Raw genomic sequence first — 24,072 nt, forward strand, 5'->3', positions numbered from 1 at the left:
CATGTAGACTACCGCTGAGCACCTGAGCCAGCGAGGAAAACAAACATGGCTGTCAAAAGATTGACCGCGAAATGACTGCCAAATTACTATGGAGATATTTTTTTTGATAGCATCACGTTGGAAATGGAAATTGCTGAAATATCTTTAAGTTGTTAAAATGGGGGAGGTTCCTGTGAAAGTTGCCGTCAGGGTAAGTGAATTTCTCGGTACTAATCTGAAGACTTTCCTGTGGAATTGCTATCAATTCAGACCAAGGTTGTACAAACTTACTGTTAATTTGTTATAGCTGTATACCTAGAACATCTTCATTGCCTTAGATTCATGTAAGTGTCTTAAATCAGTCGCTCCTCGTGATTTCATCTCTGGATCGTCCTACATGTTTACATGAGAAATTTAGATTGAAGCAGCCTTGTTCTCTAGATATTCTAGTTTACTTTCTTTTAAGGTGGCTCTCTAGAGTATTTACGAACACCCTCCCTATAGAGCGCGAGTTAGAGAAGGAGACTTAGTTAATATCTCTTAAAGTTTTCCCTGTAGAGATTTACCGGTATGGGTACTGATAAAATAAGGCTTATTTTTTGGTTGTCAAATTTTGGATTAAGGCTGTTACCATGGCAATATCTCATCAAATAACAGGCAGATATATTCCTCATTTTGACATAAACTCCTTAATATTTATACTTTCCTGTTATGAAATTTTTTCATACTTTGCCTCATCATGGAAATAATAGTGCCTGTAATTTTGAATTGGTAAAAAGTCAAGGTTGTTCAGACGGTTTTGCCAATATTCTGTAATTTGTCATTCTTCTAAATATAGTGGATTAGCTCTGATAGATTTTAGCAGAAATAGAGTATTTTATAGGAATTGTGTGTAGTTACAAGTGAGCCAAATTTTTAAAAAAATTCACCAAAGGAAACGCAAGAAAATTCACTGTCGGTTTTGTGTCTTGTGCACATGTTGATGTCATAAAGTATCAAAAACACTTACGTTTTCCTTTGAGCGTGCACAGGTTACTTGAGCTTTCATGCTCAGTGCGCATGTGATCATAATACTATAGGGAGCCACCTTAAAAATGACTTCTGACACCCAGGCTCTTTGGCATATGGATATTTTCTGGAATGAATGATACATGTACGTTTAATAAGTCCCCCCAGGGAGGGGGGGGGGGGGTACTCCCAGAAAAATTGGGTGCGAGTGTGCGGCCCGCTTCCCAAAACCCTTACCCTATTTATGACCAAAATCTACAATTTTTCCTACCCTATTTATGACCTGACCACAAATTTAATACTCTATTTATGCCCTGACCCTTAAATCAACACTCTGCCTTATAATTAGTTCCCTAGTGCAAACCAATGTTAAATTGCTGTAAACATAATTTGTGAAGGGCTTTTTCTTGTTGCTTCTTGATGGTCTTATCAACAGTGATGAAAAAGTAGCTTCTTCTTAAAAACGTACTTTGTTCAAGACTAGAGTGCAAAAACCATACCCTATTTAAGACCACAATGGCCAAAATCCACACCCTATTTATGACCTGAACAGCTGAAAACCCCTACCCTTTGGAGCCGCACATACCTATATAGCCCATATAAGGGAGGGGAGTACCCCCCCCCCCCCGTATGTACATTAATCATTAGGCCTTAATCAATTATCCAAACAAGATTGCTCATAGGTTGATCATCTGCCACTTATAGAAATTTGTGATTGGCAGGTTTTAATAACTCAGTTTCTGTAAACAACACTTTTATTAAATAGGATTAAATTGTTGATTCAAACTATGTGTAAGCTAATACACATCTACACATCATATGCCCAAGCATGCAGATACATACATGTACATTACATTCTATGTAGTTTGCAGTTTGCAAGGGGCAGAGATGTCACAAAGTTTTGATGTAGGCAGCTTTGTTGTTTGAATCAGGTGACTGAGTTTTCCATCGTTAGTCAAAGAAGAGTCCAAAGAATAGCCTACAATGTGGTATTAAGACTAGCTAGCCAAGGTGATGAAATAGACAGTGATTTTGACTTGTGACAACCCAGAGTGGATAAGATTTAAGGACGTTCGCACTTATTGCTTCTGTGCATCCTTACTGCACACACAAATTCACATGCCACGTCATGTATGAGAGCGCTCGCTAAGTAATAAAATGAGCAATGATAGGGCAGATGGCCATTGCTAATAGCTTTGCTGAGATTTAACGATCTTGGACATTCGGCGACCCCTATTTTTCTTTGGATGGATCATTTTCTGTACCGATTTTCTACGTTTAGCGAAAAAATGAAGAAAATCTATCGACTAGAAGTTTGATTTTTTTGCAAAATTATGCACCATTGGATTTTGGCCGTTCTGTTTAGCTCTTCGTTTATCTGTGTGACAGTTTCAAAATTAATGCCTTTTGAAGGGTTAAGTTTTGTGAAAACGTTGATAACATTTGGAATTATTTTAGCAACAGACCCACTTCTACAAAATAATTATGACTAAGATCGTTTGCCTCCATTGACTCACCTTCAATATTTTTAGCTATAAACCCCTGTAGACCATGCTAAATTACGTGTGCCAATTTTTCCACATGCTTTATCTCTGAAATGAAGTTTGTGACCCCCATTTTTTTTTTTGCATTTCTGACGCAAGTAATGCATTATCTGACTGCAGTAAAAAAGATCATTTTAAAAAATCTATTGACTGGAAAATTTTGCACTAATGTACTTAAGAACTGTTTCTATCCACAGGTTCGTCCCTTGGTTGGTCAGGAAAAGGTTCATAATGTTCCTCAGTGTGTGCACTTCATTCCAGATAAACCTCAGTTAATCTTGGGTAAAGATAGAGGCTTCACATTTGATTATGTATTTCCTCCAAAAACAACTCAGGTGAGAAAATTATCTGAATGTTAGTACCTCGTTAACAGGGTCACCTCGTTATTACGGCGACTCTTTTTGTCCCGGCAAAACGCCCATACATTTTCTTATAAGGAAACCCTCTTCAAGCTCACCACCCTATGAATATGGCCAATGGCCACATTCTGAAATCCCAGCCTGTATAATCCTTTGTTATTTTTGCTCCGTTCGTAGTCAGCCACTCAATCCAGTTATGTTCGTATTTCCATTGTTAATATTGTATACATTTCCTGATTGAAGTTTCAAATATTTTTAAAATTATATATATATAATGATCTGTATTCCTGATGCTCAATAAACAAGAGTTGTTCAGAAGTGCAATTGTGATTATATCTGAGAAGACTTCACTTGATTACGACCAGTCATGAAATTTGTACTACATGTACTATACCCATTAATACGGCCACCCAGTTAATACGACCACCCAGTTAATACGACCACCCAGTTAATATGGCCCAATTTTCATGGCCCATTGGTGACTATTAACGGGGTTCCACTGTACTAGAAACCTTAATGGAATGTAACTTATGAACAGTTCCAAACAGCATAATTAGTTTCATTAAAGCTGCAGATTTGTGTTAAAACCCATCAGCTCATAAACCTATCATGATTAACTTGGGCATTGTTATAAAATCTCATGGTCTGACTTCTGGTGCTTACCTGATGAAGAATTATTGCTAGCTGCTGAACAATTTTAGGCTTCCATGATATTATAATAATTAATATGGATCCAAAATTCTCTCAAGTTAAGCAAATCTACAATCAATGACACTAGCAGCTGCAAATATTATTATAACAACTGCAGCTTATGAACAAAAAAGAAGCAATTTTGCAGTTTATTGGAAAAAAAAAGTAGTGTAGGTGTTATTCACGGTTATCTTAAAAACCCTCTCCCCTCCCCTCCCGTCCCGACCCCTCCCCTTCACTCCCCTTCGCTCCCCTTCCCTCTCCTCCAATAGAAAAATGGTGACTGCTGCAGTCGTATAAAATAACTTTAGAGCAGCTAACAAACTACTTGTATGTAGTTACATTGTAGATGAACCAAGCATATTCAAGCATGTTAAACTCATCGCAAATAGATGAGCTTGGGAACTGGTGCCTTAAAGGTTAGCGGGGTGCCAAAGCCATAAGCCGCTGCAACTGATCCGCAACAATCAGCAGAATACGCTACAACAATATTATGCAATGAACCATAAACCCCTGCAAAACCCCTGAAGGCCGCCCCACAGGTCACGTACTCCCAAACGCGGAAACCGCTGGCTGCATAAGCTCATATTTAACTTGTCTAAATGATATTAGCTGGATGGGCACACTAGCAAGCTGCATTAGCTCGAGTTTAACCTTGCCTAAATGATATTTAGCCACATTAAAAATTGATTTCTGCAAAAGTGTTAGACTAATTAATGATTAACATACAGTGTATAGAACCATAATTTACTCCAAGGACAACTTTTGGGAGAAACTTTATTTCCATGAAAATAATGGTGGGAAATTGACCAATTAGTGCTTGTCAATTAAAACTTTTTGGCCCACAAATCCCAATGTTTCACCTATTAATAAAAGTTATCAAATGCTTGAATGTACATGGTACATATTAAGTGTATAAATGCGTGTTGAACTATCATGCTCATGAACGACCATCAGTGGTACGGTTGAAAGCATTGATATTTACTGTAGATTACTTTTATACAGGCAGATGTTTATGACAAGTGTGTGGAGCCTCTTGTTAAGAGCTGTATGGAGGGATATAATGCCACAGTCTTTGCATATGGTCAAACAGTGAGTGTTGTTTATTATAAACATGTGAATTTAAATCACTGATTTCAGCCTGGCCTGAGACATTATTCTTACAGTGCCTTTCAGTAACATTTCATATTATTATAATAACTTAACATAACTATATGTCTGTGCTTGTGGGTCGTGAGCTATCATTCTTCTACGCCTTTCATTAAATTAATAATGTTAGATTGACCAGAGTGATAACTTTGGAAACTGCTTCCAAATTGAATGTGGTTATCAATTACTTTGCATTAGAATTTGACACTGTCTCACTGTTTACAAGAATTTGGCTGACCCTTATCTTAGGCAAATAATTGATCTGTTTGTCACTGACAAGTCCCAAAAAGTTATCTTGCTCAAGCTACGACTAATGATATTGTTGTATATAATGTAACATGGTTTTTGTCTTAAAATGTTATTATCACTGTAGAGTTCGGGTAAGACTTACACAATAGGTGGAACTAACAGTGCTGGCCTTTTGGAGGAGGAGTACGGCATTATTCTCAGGGCTGTTAAGCAGCTGTTTCAGATTATGGAGGTACATGTATGTAATGTAGTTTGCTTTGAATTTACAATTTGAGAGAAAACAAATAAAGTGAAAAGTTAAAGTTCAAATAATTTTTTCATTCCAAAATGACTGCACTTGTGCTTTATTAAGCATGCTTACAGCATAAGCAATATTATCTACAGCTGTACCAGTGCTATTGCCCACTCTGAACAATTGTTTTCGAAGTTTTATTTACTTCTCTACTACATGTAAATAACATTTTTTATGAACACAACCTCTGTTTGAAGTGGCAAAGAATTGGGCTCATATTTGAGCAAAAAATATAATAATTATTAATTAAGTTATGTTTGACCAGACAGTGCACATGATCAATAAACTGCCAAATGTTACTTATTTCAATCTCTGATATGGAAATGCACAATACTTGCATAATAAGTGTTTACATCTGAAGAATTTTACTTAGGGAAATGTTTGAATGTAGTCCTCTCTTGACTGACACGAAGCTCCCATTTACCAGGAAAACAAGCATAAAACAGCATTTGTGGTGACTGTGTCCTATATTGAAATTTACATGGAGGAGCTGAGAGACTTGCTTGATGTGGACATGTCAAGCAAAGATATCTATGTGAGAGAAGATGATAAGGGAAATACAGGTATAATGTGTGTGTGTGTGTGTGTGTGTGTGTGTGTGTGTGTGTGCCTGTCTGTCGGTCTGTCTGTCTTCAGCAGTTCAAGTGGCCTGCCTATAGCTGCCTTAAAGTGTGTTTGGTCTCTTAATTCACTTCTATACTCCAATTTTGGCACCAACACAATTGCATGCAGAGCTCTACAAGTTAGTATGACCCTTAGCACCCATTGCTTGTCTACATTTATGTTCCAGACCTCACCTCCCAAAAACACAACCTCCAACCTTATCATTGATGAGAGTTGAGAGATGGTAGAAGATCGCGGGTTCCATGCTTTACAGGATAAAGTAAAGTAGACATAGATCCCAGAGCCACTACAGTATGATGTAGCTGGTCCAGGCCTGGAAGTAAGCCAACCAAGCTGGTGAAAAGAGGAATTATAACAATTCTGGAGAGGGGCGGTTATCCTCTCTGGCTTAATATCTGGCTTTACAGAAACCAATAGGCCCTACACATACCAAGCCAGGTTTTAGCCATGATTTGAAAAGTGGCCGTCCAAAATGTGCTATGGGGCCTGCTCAAATAAGCAATTTATAAGGCAACATATGAAAAATAAAACGATTTTCTTTGATTAGTGGCCATCCACAAGACACCTGGACTCTCATCTGGCTAAAAGCCGGTGGTACCAAGGTGTGGCAAGAACTGGTGTTGATGATAATGTCAAAGTGCTGGGTACACTGATAGCCATAACCTTGCATGCACTGAAGTATTTTTTCTCCTTAAACAGTAATTGTAGGTGCCACTGAGCAGCCTGTTCACACAGCAGATGAAGTGATGAGCTGTCTTGACTCAGGATCGGCTGGACGACAGGTTGGCACAACAAACATGAACGAACACTCCAGCCGATCACATACAATATTCACTCTTTACATTGGTAAGAGAGTATAATATCAACACTTGTAGCAGTACATGTACATTGTATTAATACTTGGTTAAGATGCTTCATTAGTTCCCCTTTCAATGTAGGCTCAGTCTCCAGCCATGGGTGTTTTGTTGCACCCGCAATCCTCTCTACCCTCGTGGCTGGGTGCACAGGTTGTCCCTTAGCTTAAATTAACCAATCAGGTAGAAGCCCCCGAGAAATTTGAGGGGCACAGGGAAGTTTGAATATTACATGCCGGGGGTGGGTGTGGGGATACTCCCTATAATAACCAATATGGGAAGGCTCTGCCCGAAAAGGGGACCTTTATATAAAATGGTAGGGATTTCACAAGTTGAGGTATATGAAAAGGTAAGGAGAATCTGTCGTTTAGCCATTTTAAAGGGCCGTTAATTAAAATAGTTTGAACAGACGCACTTTATGGCTGTATCATTTCATTTATTAGGCACTACATGAGAATGACAAGAAAATTTCCTTTTTGGCGATTTATTCATAATACGGGCCAGTTGTGAAAGTACATGTAGGTGAAAGGGTTACCCTTTCTTCAAATAAAGGTATACATAGGGGATACCTTTTCTGTCAAAATGGTATGCAAAACGGCAAGGGGCTGGATCTCGGGCAGAGCTTCCCCGTATAGAACTCTGTAGGGTATCCTCCCCCCCCCCCCCCCCCCCACCCCAGTCAATGCATCTCACTCTCTGTACTTTTTCATCCCTATGGGTACATGTTGTAGTTTGAAGGACATTTTGTCAAAATGTCAGATTTCAAACTAGTTCCTGAGTTACTGTGGGCCATAACCCTGAGACAAATAAAAATACAAATCAAACTACAGTTTTAAATTATTTTTACCCAAACTTTTTAATTTTAAGAGTTTGTTGGCAAGTGCTCCCAAATATGCTATTAGAATCAGATGAATGATCTTAATTGGTAAAATCTAACAATTTTTTTAACTGCAACACCTACATGTTATACCGTGTTGAAATGTGTTTTTAAGGTCTTTTCAAACTTAATCGAGTTAACTAACAAGTAATTCCATGTTGTTTATCATTAACAGAGCAAAAGCCTTTGATTGAAGAAGAACAAGTTGACGGTGAGAAAAAAGCCAGCATTACATCTGACTTGGGTCAGGTTTAGTCACTTTTGTACACTCGAAAAGCTTGTAAATTGCCCGCCCAACGGCTTGTGATTTACAAGCTTTTCTCGTGTTCTCCTAAAATCCCGTGTGGATTTATTGCGCCTGTCCCATAGAAAGAGTGACAGTCTATTGCTTAAATAGAACAGCTTGTTTGATGCCCTTATTCCACCTCCTTGTTTCTTTACTCACAACCTTTTTTTTTTTTTTTTACCAGTGCTTCGTGAAAGCTGTTTGACTTGTTTAGACTAGATTCTTTGTAATTCCAGCGAATGTTTAGGACTGTGCATGGTTTTACATTTGCTTTTCCTTTTTGTTTAATCATTTAGATTTTACAGACTACAAGTACGCCAAATTTCACTTTGTTGATCTTGCTGGTTCAGAGAGAGCACATCGAACAGGGAATGTGGGAGAGAGGTTTAAGGAGTCTGTCTTCATCAACAGTGGATTGTTATCCCTGGGTAATGTCATTAGTGCCCTTGCAGACTCCAAAAAGAAGGTAAAAATGAAATCTGAACGGACAGCGACGTTAAACTGTTGCGTATATCCCCGGTGGGGGGGGGGGGTATTCCCTCATATGGGCTATATAGGTATGTGCGGCCCCAAAAGGTATGGTTTTTCAGCCGTTTTGGTCATAAATAGGGTATCGATTTTGGCCATTTTGGTCATAAATAGGGTATGGTTTTAGCACTCTTGTCTCGAATTGGGTATGTTTTTTTTCGTCATCATTGATGAGACCATCAACAAAAGCCCTTCATAAGTTATGTTTAGGGCAACTGCGCCAGCTGCGGTGGTCATAAATAGGATATCAAAGTTTTGGCCAGGTCATAAATAGGGTAGGGAAAATCGCAGATTTTGGTCATAAATAGGGTAAGGGGTTTGGGAAGCGGGCTGCACACCCCCACTCAATTTTTTCTGGGAGTAGCCCCCTCCCCCCGGGCGGATATCTTTCCTTTCTATTCATTCATTCATTCATACCTTTCACCGTTGGAGGACATCATAGAACTAGTTTTGCCGGCGCTGGTATAGTATTAAGTTAGTTATGCGTTTCGTTATGGAGAACTTCACTGACATTTCTCTCCAGTGTAGTGTAAACTTCTGGAGGGTCTGTAGGTGCTGTGATCTTATGGTTTCGGTCGGTGAGTGGGTTACGCTAACAGCTGATAGTTGGCGGCAACATAAAAAGGTGTTTTTTAACCAGATATATCGCGAGTTTGTAAGCATTGAGTTACTTTAGCATTCGTTAAATGTGCATGGCAAAATGGTTTTCTCACACACTACTGGTAGCCATATCAAGCTGACCGCCGCCTTCTGACCTTTATTGCAAAATCAAAGTTAATACAAATAGCGTTACTCTAAAAGATGGAAATATGGAAAACAGTTAAGGCTGGTATATTAGACTGGTATTGTAAGAAAACTTTTAAAAAATCTTCGGATGGGTGGGTGGGTGGGAAAGTCGGCAATGGCGGACGCAACAGAAACGACTGCCCGACCCACAGGTCAGGTGACCTATACCCAGGCTCCAGCGGTATGTGAGAAAAAACATCTTTTCACTTATTTCGTTTCACTCAGCCAGTGAAAAATTAGTCTTATTGCTTATTTCGAAACTTTGCTCCACGAAGACGTGTGATTTACTCTAAGTGGTTATAACTTATTTCAGGTGATTCACGTGCCTTACAGGGACAGTAAAGTAACACGGCTTTTAAAAGACTCTTTGGGCGGTAATTCTAGGACTCTGATGATAACATGCCTGAGTCCTTGTGCCGCAGACTTTGCTGAAAATTTAAACTCTCTGAAGTACGCCACAAGGGTGAGTACAGAACATAAATGTTGCCAGTAAAAATAGAAATCCTTGGAAGATTACATTAGATCACATTGTATTTGGACCCCCCGCGAGACTCGGACAACGTTAGCGTGTTCTGAGAGTAATAGAAGGAATAAAGCCGAAGTTTTCGTTTTAAAATAGTGCTGTAGGCACCTCATTTCGCTCAATATGGTTGGCGCTAAACAGTGCCGTTGGGGAACATGCATGCAGCAATGATTCCAGATATCCCGAAGAACTGTATCAATCGCTGAAAGAAATGCTGGAATCACGTGTGAAATATTTATACCCTTTTATGAAGCCATCGCAAGAAATCGAACGCTCTTAACGCTTGTAATTTCTTGTTGTTTTGTTTGTTTGTTGTTTACAGCTCGAGTTTGCTACGATTTGCGTCATTTCTGTGCTAAATACTGCGAGGATAAATGAGGACGTCATCTATCTAGGGGAAGGATTCTCACGGCCTGTTGAACAAAAGTACTGATAGTGGCTTTGTCTCTTTTTTTTTTTTTTTTCTTTTCTTTCAGGCCAGAAACATCCGGAATAAGCCAATAGTGAATCGAGATCCGCAGAACACAAGACTGGCTGAGATGCAGAATGAGATACAAGTAATTAACTTAAATTTAACGCAGTATCTGGACTTCTCAGTTGTGGGAGAAACGGGGGCCTTTTGTCTCGCATGTTCTACCGGCTCGAGTGTACCAGGTTCCAGCCCTGACCGGGGTCGTTGTGTTGTGTTCTTGGGGAAGACACGTACTCTCACAGTGCCTCTGTTTTCTTAGGTATACTGTTAATAGATTTGTGTGGCCTGTTAAGGAAGTCTAAACATGTCATGACTAACCCGCAAGAATAGATCATTGTCGTTTGTTGTCCAGAACTAGCTTGTAACCGAGGCTAATGTGGGGAGTCTTTGTAAATGACGTTTGCCGCCTTTTAATGATATTCCCCCGCACAAGCCTCCATTTCAAGCTAGTTCCAGTCCAATACCGAGAATACGAAAATGACCATCAGCTTCCCATCCGGGTGGGAGAGCTTACCAATACTCCTAGTCGCTTCATGTTACGGAAACTGGGATGACCTCACATTATACACACATGCATAACGGACTTGTTTTGTATGAATCCACAGGCACTCCGTGAGGAACTGCAAAGGCGCCGTGGCTCGTCTGTAGGGTCGGGTGGGACAGTGGAAGATGCCGAGCGAATCAAGTCTCTGGAGGACGAGTTGGAGAGGCGAGTTTGCTCCAATCAGATTTCATACACTCCAGCCTTCCCACATCTCTCTATGTCCTTTGGGTGGTTTGTCTGAGCGATTGCTGGCGCGAGGACATGGCTTCTACTCCCGTCGGGGACTCAGATGTTTTTCTTTGTCCTCGGTTGAATTTCAAACTCGTACAAAGTTTTCCGTAGGTTTAGAGGACGCCCATTACCTAACGCCCCATCCACGTTACCCGGAGAAATTTGAAAACGCAGCTTTATTTGCACGGTTAGGCTTACCGTCCACACTAATCCGGACCGAAAACGGAGCTTTTCGAAAACGCTTTTTAAGTCAGAAAAAAAAATTGAAAACGCCGGCTTTGCGTTTTAGTGTGGATGGAAAGCATTTTGAAAACGGAGCTTTTCGAAAACGCTCCTCCAAAAAATGCCGGCTGTGCGTTTAACTGTGGACGGGAGGCATTTAAAAACTGAAAACGAAGCTTTTCGAGAACGCTCTTCAAATCGGAGGAATTTGAAAACGCCGGCTGTGCGTTTTAGCGTGGACGGAAAGTATCATTTTTGAAAACGGAGCTTTTCGAAAACGGTGTCACCATAATCATGTGATTTCTCTGACCAAGTTTTCCTCAAACACAATCCAAAATGACCAGTGATCGTTTCGCTTTCAAATTTCTCCGGCGTAGTGTGGACAGAGACTATTCAGTGAATATGGTCTCGCCCGTTTTGTTGTTAGCCTTCTTACCTTTTGTGTTTATTTTTGTTATCATCATCAGGTCTCGTGGCGCGTGTGACACATACAAACAGCTTATCGTCGACGCCTTAAGCCAATTAAAAGCTTTGCATAAGGCTGGCGTGATGTCAAACAACCAGGCTAACCAGTTTGACCGGTTGGTCAAAGCCGTAGAACAGGTGAAGTCTAGACCAATATGGACCCCAAACACTGCTCGACAGCAGCAAGCCGATCTGGTGGAACACCTTAAAAAAGAACTGAACAAGGTATTTGTAATGATTTGTTGTTGTTCTTGATGTTCTTGATGTTAAAAGAAGATATCTAACGCAAAAATCAGTTTGTAGCGGAAAATGTGATCTTGAACAATTGAGCTAAAATGTTGAAAATCTGCATTCGCTGTACAAACGTAAGCTAAACGACCTTACAACCTGAGTCTTTTATTAACCTAAACTGCTATTTTTAATAAAGTCTAGCAGAATTGTTCGTAATATTATGCAGTCAAGATAAAGTTGTTCTCTTTAGACGAGTTTGAACGATGTTCAACCTTAAATTTCTTGACTGTATACTTGCAAAGTTATATAGATTATTTGCCTGTCTACTTATTATCACTTTTTCAGTACAAGGAAGATTTGTCAAGCGATGAAGAAATCTTCGCGGAGAAAACAAAGGAGATCGAATCACTTAAGGAAAACGTGCGCAAGCTCGAAGAGGAGAAAGCTAAACTGATCAACCAGCTACAAGAAACACAAACTCGCTTGAAAAAACACGAAGATCAACTGTTCCAACAGCAGCTGCAGCTTAATCAACTCCTTCTTTATCAAGGAATTTCTCCAGGTACAGTGATTCAATCATTCTTCTGTTTGTTGGTTGGTTAGTCGTACTTGGTTGGTTAGTTGCCTTGGTTTCGTTTGTTTGTTCGTTCGTTTCGTTCGCTTCGTTCATGTCGTTCGTTTCGTTCGTTTGCTTCGTTCTTTCGTTCGTTCGTTCGTTTCGTTCGTTTCGTTCTTTCGTCTGTTTTTCGTTTCTTCGTGAGTTGTTAGGCGGTTCCATGTACACGTTTTTTTGTTTGTTCTTTTGTTAGTCATTGTAAGTAAATATTATGTTTGCAAATAAGTGCATTTTAATGTGTATTTAATGGCGTTGTAATCAGAGATAACTCTTTCCGGCGTTATCAGCCGTGCTGCTGCATGGTGATGTTAGGTAATTGAAAGCTAAGCAGAAACCCTTCAAGGATGTTTGTAAATCTACGTTTAAAACATAAATTTTGTAGGTCAAATCTCAAGATATATTTTCCTCGAGGTAGAAATAAGCGCTCGACGAGTAATGCCTGTTTGAACAGGTTGCTAAAGTTGCATGTTTTACGAAACACTGAGTCCTCTGTGAACTTTCCTTACAGTGGACAAAATGGTCCTCTCCAGTCCTCGAGGAACCCGTGTACTAACCGCTTCGTTAGTTCAAGATGGGACTGGGCCAGAAAATGACCGAGAAGTACACAGCAGCCCCCCCGTGGTGAGAAATAAGAAACGCGATTCCTTGGGCATGTTTACATAACGTAGGCGAAGGTGGCCGTAAAACAGATAACCCGCACCTCTTTGATTCGTTCTTGTTAATCTGCACCTCTTTTGTTTTTAGGGCAAGGGGTATTGTTTGTGTTGTATACCTATTGTTTCGTTTGGCGAATCATGAAGACCCTTGTAAACGGTGCGTGGTCGCCCCCGTAAAATGCCGTTATGAAAATATTTGTTCCTTTACGTTCGGTTTTCTTTGTCTCTTTTATTCGCTTGGAAACAGCAGAATTGAGCTCGGCTGTTACTTCAGTCGAACGTCCGGTTGCAACCACCTCTCCTCAGCGACTAGTTTTTTAAAATACAAAACGTTTCCAAGTCATATCCCTATATTTGGAACCTCTTGTAAGCGACCACCCCTCGTAAGCGACCGCGACCACTTTTAGTGTTAAAATGTTTAGATTTTGCTTTTGTTTTTAACCTCCCGTAAGCGACCGGTCGACAGATAATGGGGCAGAAATTGGATAATAAGGTGTTGTAACATTAAGCGCCCACTCAGGCTTGAAATCACTTTGCGTGGTCGCTTACGGGACGTGTGTATTTCCTTAATCGCGGGTGTATTTAGAAAACGATTTTCTAATTTTGTGTTCATTCATGTTTAGTTTGTAGTGGACCGAATTATACAAGACTTCAGAGCCCGCAGTCAGTTGCTGGTCAGCCAACACGAGGAAGAAGACGAGGTGGTGTGTACATTGTCAGATACAAGCGAGAGTGAAGACGAGGCTGATGAGGAACCTTCAAGGTACAAAGAGCATAGTCAGTGGGAGCCCCTTGAGCCCGCGATTTTTCGTCAGTGATATTGCTTTGTAGCATGAAGAGTCTTTATGATACCATGTTGACGTAGAAACTTTGGAGTCATTCTCATACTGTGAGGAACACACGAAGTGTTACGTGTTAACGATGTATTCGCTGGTTAGCCCTGACATACCGTGTTTTAATAAATATCACCGGGACTTACTATAAATTATTTCGCTTTATTGTCTTACAATAGAAAGAAGAAGAAAAAAGTCAAAAGTGGTGAAAGCAAAGTAACATCAACGAATAAAGTTTGAAAAATGAGTATCAAAATTTCACAAGGATGGCAATTTTGACTTTGACTTTGAAATCCTGTACCAAATTTAAATTTGATGAACTATAATCAACTTCAGTTCTCTTGATCCTTTACTTCCTCTCTAAATACGTATTAGATATTCTGTTCTAGAATCATTTCATCTAAGTTATTTTTATCATGTGAACAGTCTCAATACCATTTTACGAACTGTTTAACTATCGTGTGGTGTTATAAACGTCCCTTGTCTTCCTTTATGTGAGGCTTAATTGGTACAAATATTGTATTCATAAACATTTGGATGATCTCTTTGCAGAGCGTTAGGCAAAACATGGAATATCAAGAGAGACGGTCCAAAAATACCTCACGTGCCTGCCATTCCAAGACAGCAGAATACCTCAAAGAATTTAAGCCACGCCAAAACCAAGGTTTGAGAAGAAAGCTTAAACGTTTTCAAAATGCATCTCACATCATCTCATTTTAATTTGGGCGACAGTGTTAGATGTGTCCTTGGAAGATCTAAAAAAGATACATTGCCTACCGTTAATCAATCATGAGCTGGATTATTGTCTTTTTTGTTTTGTTTTTCTTTGAAGGACGTTCACGCTAATTGGTTCTGCACATCCTTACTGCCCACGCAAATTCATAGGCCACGTTATGCATCGATGCGCGCGCCAAGTAATGAAATGAACAATGATAGGGCAGATGGCCATTGCTCTAGCTTTGCCTGGATTAAACGATCTTGGACGTTCGGTGACCCCTATTTTTGTTTTGACGGATCATTTTCTCTACCGATTTTCTTCGTTTGGCAATTTCTGACACAAGTAACTCATTATGTGACTGCAGTAAAATGTAAAAAAAATCTATCGACTGGAAAATTTCGCGCGAACGTCATTAAATAGTCTTTATTCACGACAGCCACCTTGGAGTTTTCATTTTACATTCTTTTGCAAATCACCAAGCGACTCCTGAGACATAGCTGATAAACACTTAAATAACATCTGTCTATTGGTTGACAGTCAGACGTGACACAGATAGTAGTATAATATCAGTACGAGACCATTTTTAAATTGTATTCCTTTAAAATTGTCGTCTTTCCAATGTTTGCCAACCTGACAGAGCACATGGTTCATTGCTGCACCACCTGGCCTATTAGAGCGGTTTTGAGTGCCGACAGTAATTCACTGTTGCTTTGGTTTTACATTAGTACTACGTTAAACGACTGGATCTTAAAACCCGCGCCGCTATTTTGATCCTAACTAATCGTGACCCGCTCCCACACATTTTCCCGCGTTTAAGCTGTTTAGTGCTTGTATTTCCTTCGAATTTTGATTGGTCCTTTAGATTGTCTCTTTCTTTTGTGATTGGCTGAACTAATTACTTTGGTTTTGGGTTATCGACGTTCAATTGAAAACTGCTCTTATAGCTGCTACAACAACAACAACAACAACAACAACACCATCAGAGAAGGAAACATCAACAGCTACATCGCGGCCGAAACATAACCAGTGTGTCTTTTTATTCTGGAAGGTTCCCGCGATAGAAGTAGTTGAGTCGAAGGACAAAAGGTCAAAACCAGACACCGCAGAACGCAACGAGGTAGAAGCACTTCGCTCAAGCACTCAGGTGATGGGGAAGGAAGTCAAGCAAGTGGAACTGAGACTTCACTCGGCTGAACAGAAACTCAGAGATTTAAATATCAACATCAGGTAAAGAGCTTGTTTGTTAATTCAGTTTGTTCGTTTTTTTTGTAGCGTAAAAACAACTTAAACTCAGTGTAAAATGTCGATGACGCCATCTCTTTTCACAGGTGATTCAAGTAGCTGCATCAGAGAGTAGTCCTTTATGGAGAAGCGCCACTCCTGTGTCTTAAATGGGCCATTTCTAGTTACCTTGTGCCTTCAATACGAGTCCGTGCAAAACCTTTCATATAAAAATGTGTTTGATTTGTATGGAAATGAACCTTCTCGATGCATTCAAAACGTTCAGATTTACGGGTATTTTCATGATTACAGCCTCGGTGTAAATCTAACGTTTTTCAAGAGAATTTCGACTGGCCATCATTACTAGATTTCGCTATCAATTTTTCGCGTTTCAAAATTCGACTGGTTAAGTTTAATTTGGAATACATAAATGCCAATGATGGGTACAAAGATCTCCGCGAAAACTAAACAGAAGGCAACATCAGTTGACAACTAACCCACTCCTGTAACAAGGCAAATAATTATGAGTTGTTATTTTTTGCATGCACTGTTTGCGTTTGTTCCATGACTTTTAGACAAAAGGAGGAACTAATTAAAGAACTTGCGAAGAGCGACAAGGAAGCTAAGGAAACGAAGAAACAATTCTCCGAAAAAGTCAAATCCATGAAGCAAGAACTGGAAAAGGCTAAGAAGGAGTTGGAAGACAGTAGGAAAACTCTAGAAGAATACGAATCTAAGGCTAATTATGAAGTGTCCGAGAAACAGAAAGTCGAGGTGGAGTACAAGAAGAAGTTACAGACTGTGGAAACCAAGCTACAGGCCTTGAAACGAAAACAGAAGGTGAGAAAATGCCTTGCTGTTGTCAGTTTTCACGAAGAATATAATGCTTCATGTAGTATCCGTATTTTTCGTGTACTTAAATCAGGCCATTTGTTGTTTGAGTAACGCAGTTTGTTGCTTTCAGAGGATCTATTTGGCCTAATAGGTGTTTCTTTATTATATCAACATTACTTCGTCTGAGTATTGGATATATGGTCAAGAGAATGCGCAGATTACCACACACTAATTACTCGGTATAATACTGGGGAGGCGCGGTGGCCTCATGGTTAGTATGTAGAATAGCAGAAGAAAATGAGAGGTCAGCCTCTCTCCTCTCTCCTGTCACTTTCTCTCGGTTCAAGGTACTGGAAAATATCATGTAAAATAGCAGTGTTACAGCGCTTAAACTCTTTAATGTAAATGGATTTTCTGTGATTGACACCTCAGGACAATGAGAAAATAAGCGCCCTGCACGAGGAAAGAGAAAAGAAAGTTCAGGAGCTTGAAGTGCACATCGATAGAATGAGAAATCAACAAGATCAACTTCACAAGAAGCTCAAGGAGGAGGCTGACAGGAAAATCAAAATGGAAAGAGACATGCAGAAACAACAGCAGAAGATTAAAGAACTGGAAAATCACATGAGTCAGCAGCAGAAAGTACTTAAAAGAAAAACAGAAGAAGTTGCAGCTGCGCAGCGGCGACTGAGGAATGTTGGCAAACAAGGATCTGAAGAAAAAGAAAGGTATCAATTTTTTTCATCCCTCCCTTCCTCCCTCCCTCCCTCCCTCCCTTCCTCCGTGCCTACCTCCTGCCCTGCCCACCTCACCTTGCTTCCCTGCCTCCCTGCCTCCCTGCCTCCCTGCCTCCGTGCCTCCTTCCTGCCCTAACTCTCTCCCAGCTTACCTCCCTGCCACCTTGCCTTGCTCCTTGCCCCCTCCCTCCTTCTTTACCTCCTTCCGCCCATCCGTCCTTCTCTTCCTTTCCTCTTTCCTCCCTCCCTGCTTTTTCATTAAATCTTTCGTTACATCTGTCAAATCTACTTAAGATCTGCTACGTAGATCGTCTTCTGGCATTTGGGGCATGTCTGTTTCACGAATTCTTTTACAAAGAAAGGACTACTTTGCATAATAGTCTTACTGTTGCACTACGTTTACCTGAACCTTGATATCAACCTCTCCGGCTAGCGATTCTACTCGAGTATATAAGTCAGTAGTTAGTCACGTCACAATTGGTTTTCAGCGACGAACAAGCGAAACTAGACCAACGCCGCCAGTGGCTGGACAATGAAGTAGAGAAAGTACTAAGGAGAAAGGAAGCCATGGAAACTTTAGCGGAGGAGCTGAAGAAACGAGAAGCTATTGTACTGAACAAGGAGGCCTTGTTAGCCGAGAAGAGTGAGCTAGAAATAAAGAAACTTCGTTCCAGTCAAGTACTTAGTAAGGTAAGGAGCGGAAAGGTGTTTGGACTTTTTCCCAAAGTGAGCAGCTTCATTGTAATTTGCAAGTGTTTTGTGGAAATCAGTAAATTTTATTACGGTTGGAATGCGCTGAGCTGAATCACTTATGTGATGGTATTCATTTTTTTCTCTGCTTCTATCGTTTTAGGACATACTTCGGTTGTCTTCCCAACTTGGAGAGGTCGAGAAACAGATCAAGCAAAAAGGGAAAAACGTCGATGGTAACAAACTGCTTTACTCTTCAACTTACTGTTGAAATAAGTGCATCTACATGTACTCTAGGCAAACGAGATATTTTTCGTTGTTTATGGAACAAAGTTAGGCGACTGAACAAAGTTAGACGACTGCACAAAGTTAGGTGACTGCACAAAGTTAGGCGACTGCACAAAGTTAGGTGACTGCACAAAGTTAGGTGACTGCACAAAGTTAGGTGACTGCACAAAGTTAGGTGACTGCACAAAGTTAGGCGACTGCACAAAGTTAGGTGACTGCACAAAGTTAGGTGACTGCACAAAGTTAGGTGACTGCACAAAGTTAGGCGACTGCACAAAGTTAGGCGACTGCACAAAGTTAGGCCACTGCACAAAGTTAGGCAACTGCACAAAGTTAGGTGACTGCACAAAGTTAGGCTACTGCACAAAGTTAGGCTACTGCACAAAGTTAGGCTACTGCACGAAGTTAGGTGACTGCACAAAGTTAGGTGACTGCACAAAGTTAGGCTACTGCACAAAGTTAGGTGACTGCACAAAGTTAGGTGACTGCACAAAGTTAGGCTACTGCACAAAGTTAGGTGACTGCACAAAGTTAGGTGACTGCACAAAGTTAGGCTACTGCACAAAGTTAGGCTACTGCACAAAGTTAGGTGACTGCACAAAGTTAGGTGACTGCACAAAGTTAGGCTACTGCACAAAGTTAGGTGACTGCACAAAGTTAGGTGACTGCACAAAGTTAGGCTACTGCACAAAGTTAGGTGACTGCACAAAGTTAGGTGACTGCACAAAGTTAGGCTACTGCAGCCTGCAGTTGAGAAAACAAGCTCATCTGACAAGTATTTTTAAGATATTAGCGAACACTTCATCTTTGCATTAATTCACGGACGTTACCATCTTTCATTAGTTATCTTGCTCGTGATGCTTTGGATATTGTTAATCCTAGTAGTATGTAGGACTTATGTTGGCCTAGCTCACCACAAGTGTCACTGTAGCACAGTGGTTAGAGTTCTCGACCGTGGTGTCTAGAAGTTCATGGCTTCAAATCCTATCCGGGACTTTTAACAGTTTTTCTCTTTGTTAACAGATAATTTACATTTGTGATAGTTAATGCTAAATTTCTTGAAATGATTTTCTAACTTAAGAAACATTTTGTGTTAGAAACGGATGCCCCGAATCCAACTAAAGTAGAAGAAAGCATTCACTCTCTGGAAAGAACAAAGGATGAACTCTTGAAGCAACGAGAGCTTCTGGAACAGAAACTTCAAGAAGGCTCCTTATTGGATCCCAAGGAAGAAAGAAGGTAAACATGGACCATTGTGTAGAATGTGTTTAAGAAATACTAACAGAGAGACAAACAGACAGACAGACTGACGGACAGACAGATGGACAGAAGGCAGACAGGCAGGCAGGCAGGCAGACAAGTACAAAGGCAGGTAGACAGACAGACATGCAGGCAGACAGACAGACAGGCTGACTGACTGACTAACAGACAGACAGACAGACACACACAGACAAACAGAACAGATAGACAGTCAGTCAGTCAGTCAGACAGTCAGTCAGACAGACAGACAGACAGACAGACAGACAGATGGGCAGACAGGCAGACAGGCAGGCAGGCAGGCAAGTAGGCAGACAGACAGACCGACGTATAACCGACAACACAACTATCCTGAACAGTTTATTGTGTAAACATTAAAATATTCTGATGTTTTAGCTTGAGGCAATACTAACGTATTCTGTTCCAGGCTAATCGAACTGGACGAAGGTATCGATGCTCTAGAAGCCGCCATTGAATTTAAAAATGAAGGAATTGCAAACAAACAAAAAGAACTAGATAGCGGCCAACTTCTAACCGACAAGGACCGCGAGGGACTGGTGAACAAGCTGAGTAACCTCTCGCCAGGGGAAGCCACTTCTCTGTTGTCAAAGTATTTTGAGAAAGTTGTCGAGCTGCGGGGAAATGAAAAGAAGCTAGAGTTGAGATGCAGTGACCAAGAGGTAAGGGTAGAACTGCTATTTTCTGTTTACTATGTACACCAATGACGTTCTTAGGAATGACGTAAAAGGAATGATATCGTCGCAATTTATAGCAACTGATAAGAAGTCAATAGTTTTAATCTTTTCAACGCTACAATAACTAGTTCTCGCCTTAGGCTACTTCCTATCATTTCAGCAACTATTCAGAATCTCCACGAACAGCAATTCCCCCCCCCCCCCCCCAAAAAAAAAAATATTTCGTTACCTTTTGTAACTAGTTGGTTTTCGTCGTCTCGGATGTTTTCAAGAGGAACAAACAAGTTATCGTTCTTTCACGGCATTATCACTTGGAAAAAAGAATAATGTGCCGTTACATAGCTCCTTTGCTGTAAAGTCGATGTTTTAGATTTGTTATGTTGCATTCTCTTGCATTGTTTGTGTTGCATTTTTTGGCATTGTACAGTTTGCATCTCTTTACACCGCTTTGCAATTTTAGCTGCTTAGTTATGCTTCGCGTTCCGCTGAGTTGCATCGCTTTGCTTTGCTTTGCTTTGTTTTCCGTTGCGTTGCATTGCATTGCATTGCATTGCAGTGCGTTGAGTAGAATTGCGTTACATTGCGTTGCGTGGCGTTGCTTTGCATTATCTTGTTTTGCTTTGCCTTCCAGTGGGTAGGGTTGCTTTTTGTTTCTTATTTCCTTTGTTTCATTTTATTTCATTATTGTATTTAGGTTCGTATAAACGAGCAAGAGAGGATTATCGGTGAACTGGGTCGAGGATTACAGCAAGCTGAAATGAAGGGAGACCGGAGACTAGTAGAATATCAAAAGAAATACGAGCAAAGGATCCAGTTCTTAATGAACAAACTGCGTGATGCTGAGTCAAACGAGGCACCAGATCAGAGAATAACGTAGGTTGAATTAGCAACTCAAGTAGTCAGACCACCTTTTCTATAAAATTGCCTGTTTGCACACAGGCCATCACTATCGACGAGGAGGAGGCTCAAAGTGCCTGCGCTGATTTCAATGTTTTCTTACTAACACAACATTTAAGCTATAGTGGTTGATCTGTGTGACTTTTCCTACAAATTATAGGGGACATTTTGGTGCAAAGCATGGGGTACAGAAGTAGTAATACATGAATTACAGTGGAGTAGGGGACATTTTAGTGCTTGTTTAGTGAGAGTTTTTTTTCCCGAATTTCTGTTTTAGCTCAATTTTGTGACAAGCTTTTGTTCCGGGGGGGAGAAGGATACCCCGGCCAAATTAGGAATGGTTTGGATTTTAATGTACTACTGATTGGCCTATAACGAAAATAAAACCTTGACTGTGCTGTGTGGACTCACTCGGCTGTGCCTCGTGAGTCCACAACATTTTGACCTCTGTGATGACGCATATCGTTGTCGATAGGAGTACAGACCACGCTAAACCACATTCGATTTGTTAACTCGCCTTTGAAAAGCACCCTTACTAATAGATGCCCTGTCGGCTCAACAAAGGCGTAACACGTGACTTGTCAGTTGTGATCGCTTCTCTCACAGCGAACTTGAGAACAGGACCCAGCAGCTGGAGAAAGATCTTTATTACTACAAGAAGACAAGCCGAGAGCTGAAGAAAAAATTACGGGAGAAAATGGCTTCTGGAATGGGTACGAGTTTAGAGTCAGATGTCATTGCAGCCAGCGGTGATTTGGAAGCTCAGTACAAGAGCAGTGACGCACATGGCAAGCAGTTAGTAACTGAGGTTACACGGATGAAGGTACCTGATTGATTCATGTCTAGACCGACTGAATGACTGACTGACTGACTGACTGACTGACTGACTGACTGACTGACTGACTGAAAATGGCTCATTGACTGACTGACTGACTGACTGACTGAAATTGACTGACTGATTGACTGACTAACTGATTGACCGACAGACAGACGGACCGACCGACCGACTGACCGACTAACTGAAACTGACTGACTGACTGACTGACTGATTGACCGACCGACTGACTGACTGACCGACTGACTGACTGACTGACTGACTGACTGAGTAAATGACTGATTGACCGATTGACTGATATTGACTGACTGACTGTTTTGATCGATTGATTGATTGATTGCATTTTTTTCTTAACGTTTTGTAGCATTCTCTCGCTGAAAAGGGAATAGGCGTGCCCTCGCAAGCATCCACGCCAGTCCGAGTATCTCGCAAAGATCTTCGACAGATGAGGTATAAATTAAACTGGTTACATAACCTAGACAAAAGCACGACAATCGCTAAGGTAGCCCAGTAGTCATGCGCTTGTCTTACGGGTTACTTTCAAAAAGTCACTCAAACAAGTTGATCCACACTACAGGTTTAATTTTTTTGTTATCAGTTTGCAGTTTAAGCAGTTGGAAGAAGTTTTATCATAACGAATGCCATGCCATGCTATGTCCTACGAAATTCTTCGTTCCCATCATTATGTTTTTATCACACACATCATTGCAGCAATGGGACGCACACCACTATAGAACCTGGAACTTTTATGTAGCTCAGTGATTTCACTATTGGGGACTCTGGATTATTTTCCCATGATCGTGCGGGTCTTCTATCCTGGTCGAACTGGAATTTGGAGTTGTTGGTTTTTCAGTAGGGAGGTAAAACGGAATTCCCAGGGAAAAAACTCCTGGGAGCAAGGCGAGAACCAACAAAAAAACTCAACCCACATATGACATTTGGCGGAATCGAACCCAGGCCCTATTGGTGAGAGGAGTGCGCTATCATCCCTACGCCAGTCATGTTACCCAAGTTTCCCAGTGAAGTTTGGCGCTTTAGAATAAGGTAGTCCCCTTTTGAAGGGTTTTTCCATTCAATAGACTTCTTTAGCTTGGACGGTTTGTTTTCCCATTGTAGACCACGTGATGATACTCTTGAAAATGTTCAAATAGTCGCATGTATATGAATGAATAATTTTAAGATGGGTAAAAGAAAAATTCTCTAGAGAGTATCACTTGGTCTACAATGGGAAAAAAAACCGCCCAAGCTAAAAAGGTCTATTCTGTTCCTCTCTGCATGCCCCTCTTGTCTTTGCATCCGGGCATTACTGTCAATATTCTCTCTCCCAGTTCTCAGGAGGTGTCCCTGCGTAGATCCCAGACTTCTGTGGCAAGCACGGTCCCCGAGTTACCAGGTCTATCGGACAGACACAACTTGGTAGAGGAATCCCCCGACGACCTAGTGCAGGGTACGTGTAGCCGACAAGCTAAGTGTTATATAGTTCATCAGAAACTGAACACAATTTCTGTATTCTCATTGGACAATGACAAGTGCGTATATAAGGTGAAGAGTACAATGCGAAAGTTGGTATGGTTGAGACTTTTAGGGCAGATTTTTGACGTTTCATTCAAAGATGTGGAGCTTCTATTTGGCTGGGTTTGTTTTTGTTTTTGCTGTTGTTGTTTTTGTTTCGGCAGACAGTAAATTAATTATTAATGATCGGTTGAAATGGCCAGCCCGCCAGCTAGCCAGCCAGCCAGCCGTAATCTGTGGCTACTAAAGCGTGTACAACAAAAATTCACATCTATTCGCACTGTCTACAATAGACATTTTGCTGCATTAAAAGGTGGCCTACTACAGTTTCGATGGATTATAACAACCCAACTTCTAACTCTTTTAAAAA

The 24,072-nt window shown here is 40.8% G+C and overlaps 1 protein-coding gene across 1 annotated transcript in view; it reads left to right on the plus strand.

Annotated features, from left to right (window-relative positions):
• The first annotated feature begins 27 nt into the window (after positions 1 to 27).
• LOC110059079 (kinesin-like protein KIF27) overlaps positions 28 to 24,072 on the plus strand; it is a 26,277-nt gene continuing 2,232 nt past the window's right edge. The window contains exons 1-27 of the mRNA XM_089277067.1: positions 28 to 190; positions 2,729 to 2,866; positions 4,586 to 4,672; positions 5,103 to 5,210; positions 5,698 to 5,833; positions 6,594 to 6,740; positions 7,801 to 7,836; positions 8,208 to 8,377; positions 9,539 to 9,688; positions 10,225 to 10,305; positions 10,826 to 10,929; positions 11,685 to 11,907; positions 12,259 to 12,475; positions 13,038 to 13,150; positions 13,809 to 13,948; positions 14,571 to 14,682; positions 15,785 to 15,963; positions 16,533 to 16,797; positions 17,224 to 17,519; positions 18,017 to 18,218; positions 18,382 to 18,454; positions 19,604 to 19,745; positions 20,191 to 20,443; positions 21,153 to 21,331; positions 21,962 to 22,178; positions 22,555 to 22,640; positions 23,519 to 23,637. Of these exons, the coding sequence (XP_089133193.1) occupies positions 158 to 190; positions 2,729 to 2,866; positions 4,586 to 4,672; positions 5,103 to 5,210; positions 5,698 to 5,833; positions 6,594 to 6,740; positions 7,801 to 7,836; positions 8,208 to 8,377; positions 9,539 to 9,688; positions 10,225 to 10,305; positions 10,826 to 10,929; positions 11,685 to 11,907; positions 12,259 to 12,475; positions 13,038 to 13,150; positions 13,809 to 13,948; positions 14,571 to 14,682; positions 15,785 to 15,963; positions 16,533 to 16,797; positions 17,224 to 17,519; positions 18,017 to 18,218; positions 18,382 to 18,454; positions 19,604 to 19,745; positions 20,191 to 20,443; positions 21,153 to 21,331; positions 21,962 to 22,178; positions 22,555 to 22,640; positions 23,519 to 23,637 (4,006 nt within the window). The 5' untranslated portion in view covers positions 28 to 157. The remainder of the gene's footprint in view (positions 191 to 2,728; positions 2,867 to 4,585; positions 4,673 to 5,102; positions 5,211 to 5,697; positions 5,834 to 6,593; positions 6,741 to 7,800; positions 7,837 to 8,207; positions 8,378 to 9,538; positions 9,689 to 10,224; positions 10,306 to 10,825; positions 10,930 to 11,684; positions 11,908 to 12,258; positions 12,476 to 13,037; positions 13,151 to 13,808; positions 13,949 to 14,570; positions 14,683 to 15,784; positions 15,964 to 16,532; positions 16,798 to 17,223; positions 17,520 to 18,016; positions 18,219 to 18,381; positions 18,455 to 19,603; positions 19,746 to 20,190; positions 20,444 to 21,152; positions 21,332 to 21,961; positions 22,179 to 22,554; positions 22,641 to 23,518; positions 23,638 to 24,072) is intronic.

The sequence above is a fragment of the Orbicella faveolata genome, unplaced genomic scaffold (genome assembly GCF_042242905.1).
Source record: "Orbicella faveolata isolate gen_17 unplaced genomic scaffold, um_ofav_v1 contig_46, whole genome shotgun sequence".
Classification (NCBI taxonomy): Eukaryota; Metazoa; Cnidaria; class Anthozoa; order Scleractinia; family Merulinidae; genus Orbicella; species Orbicella faveolata.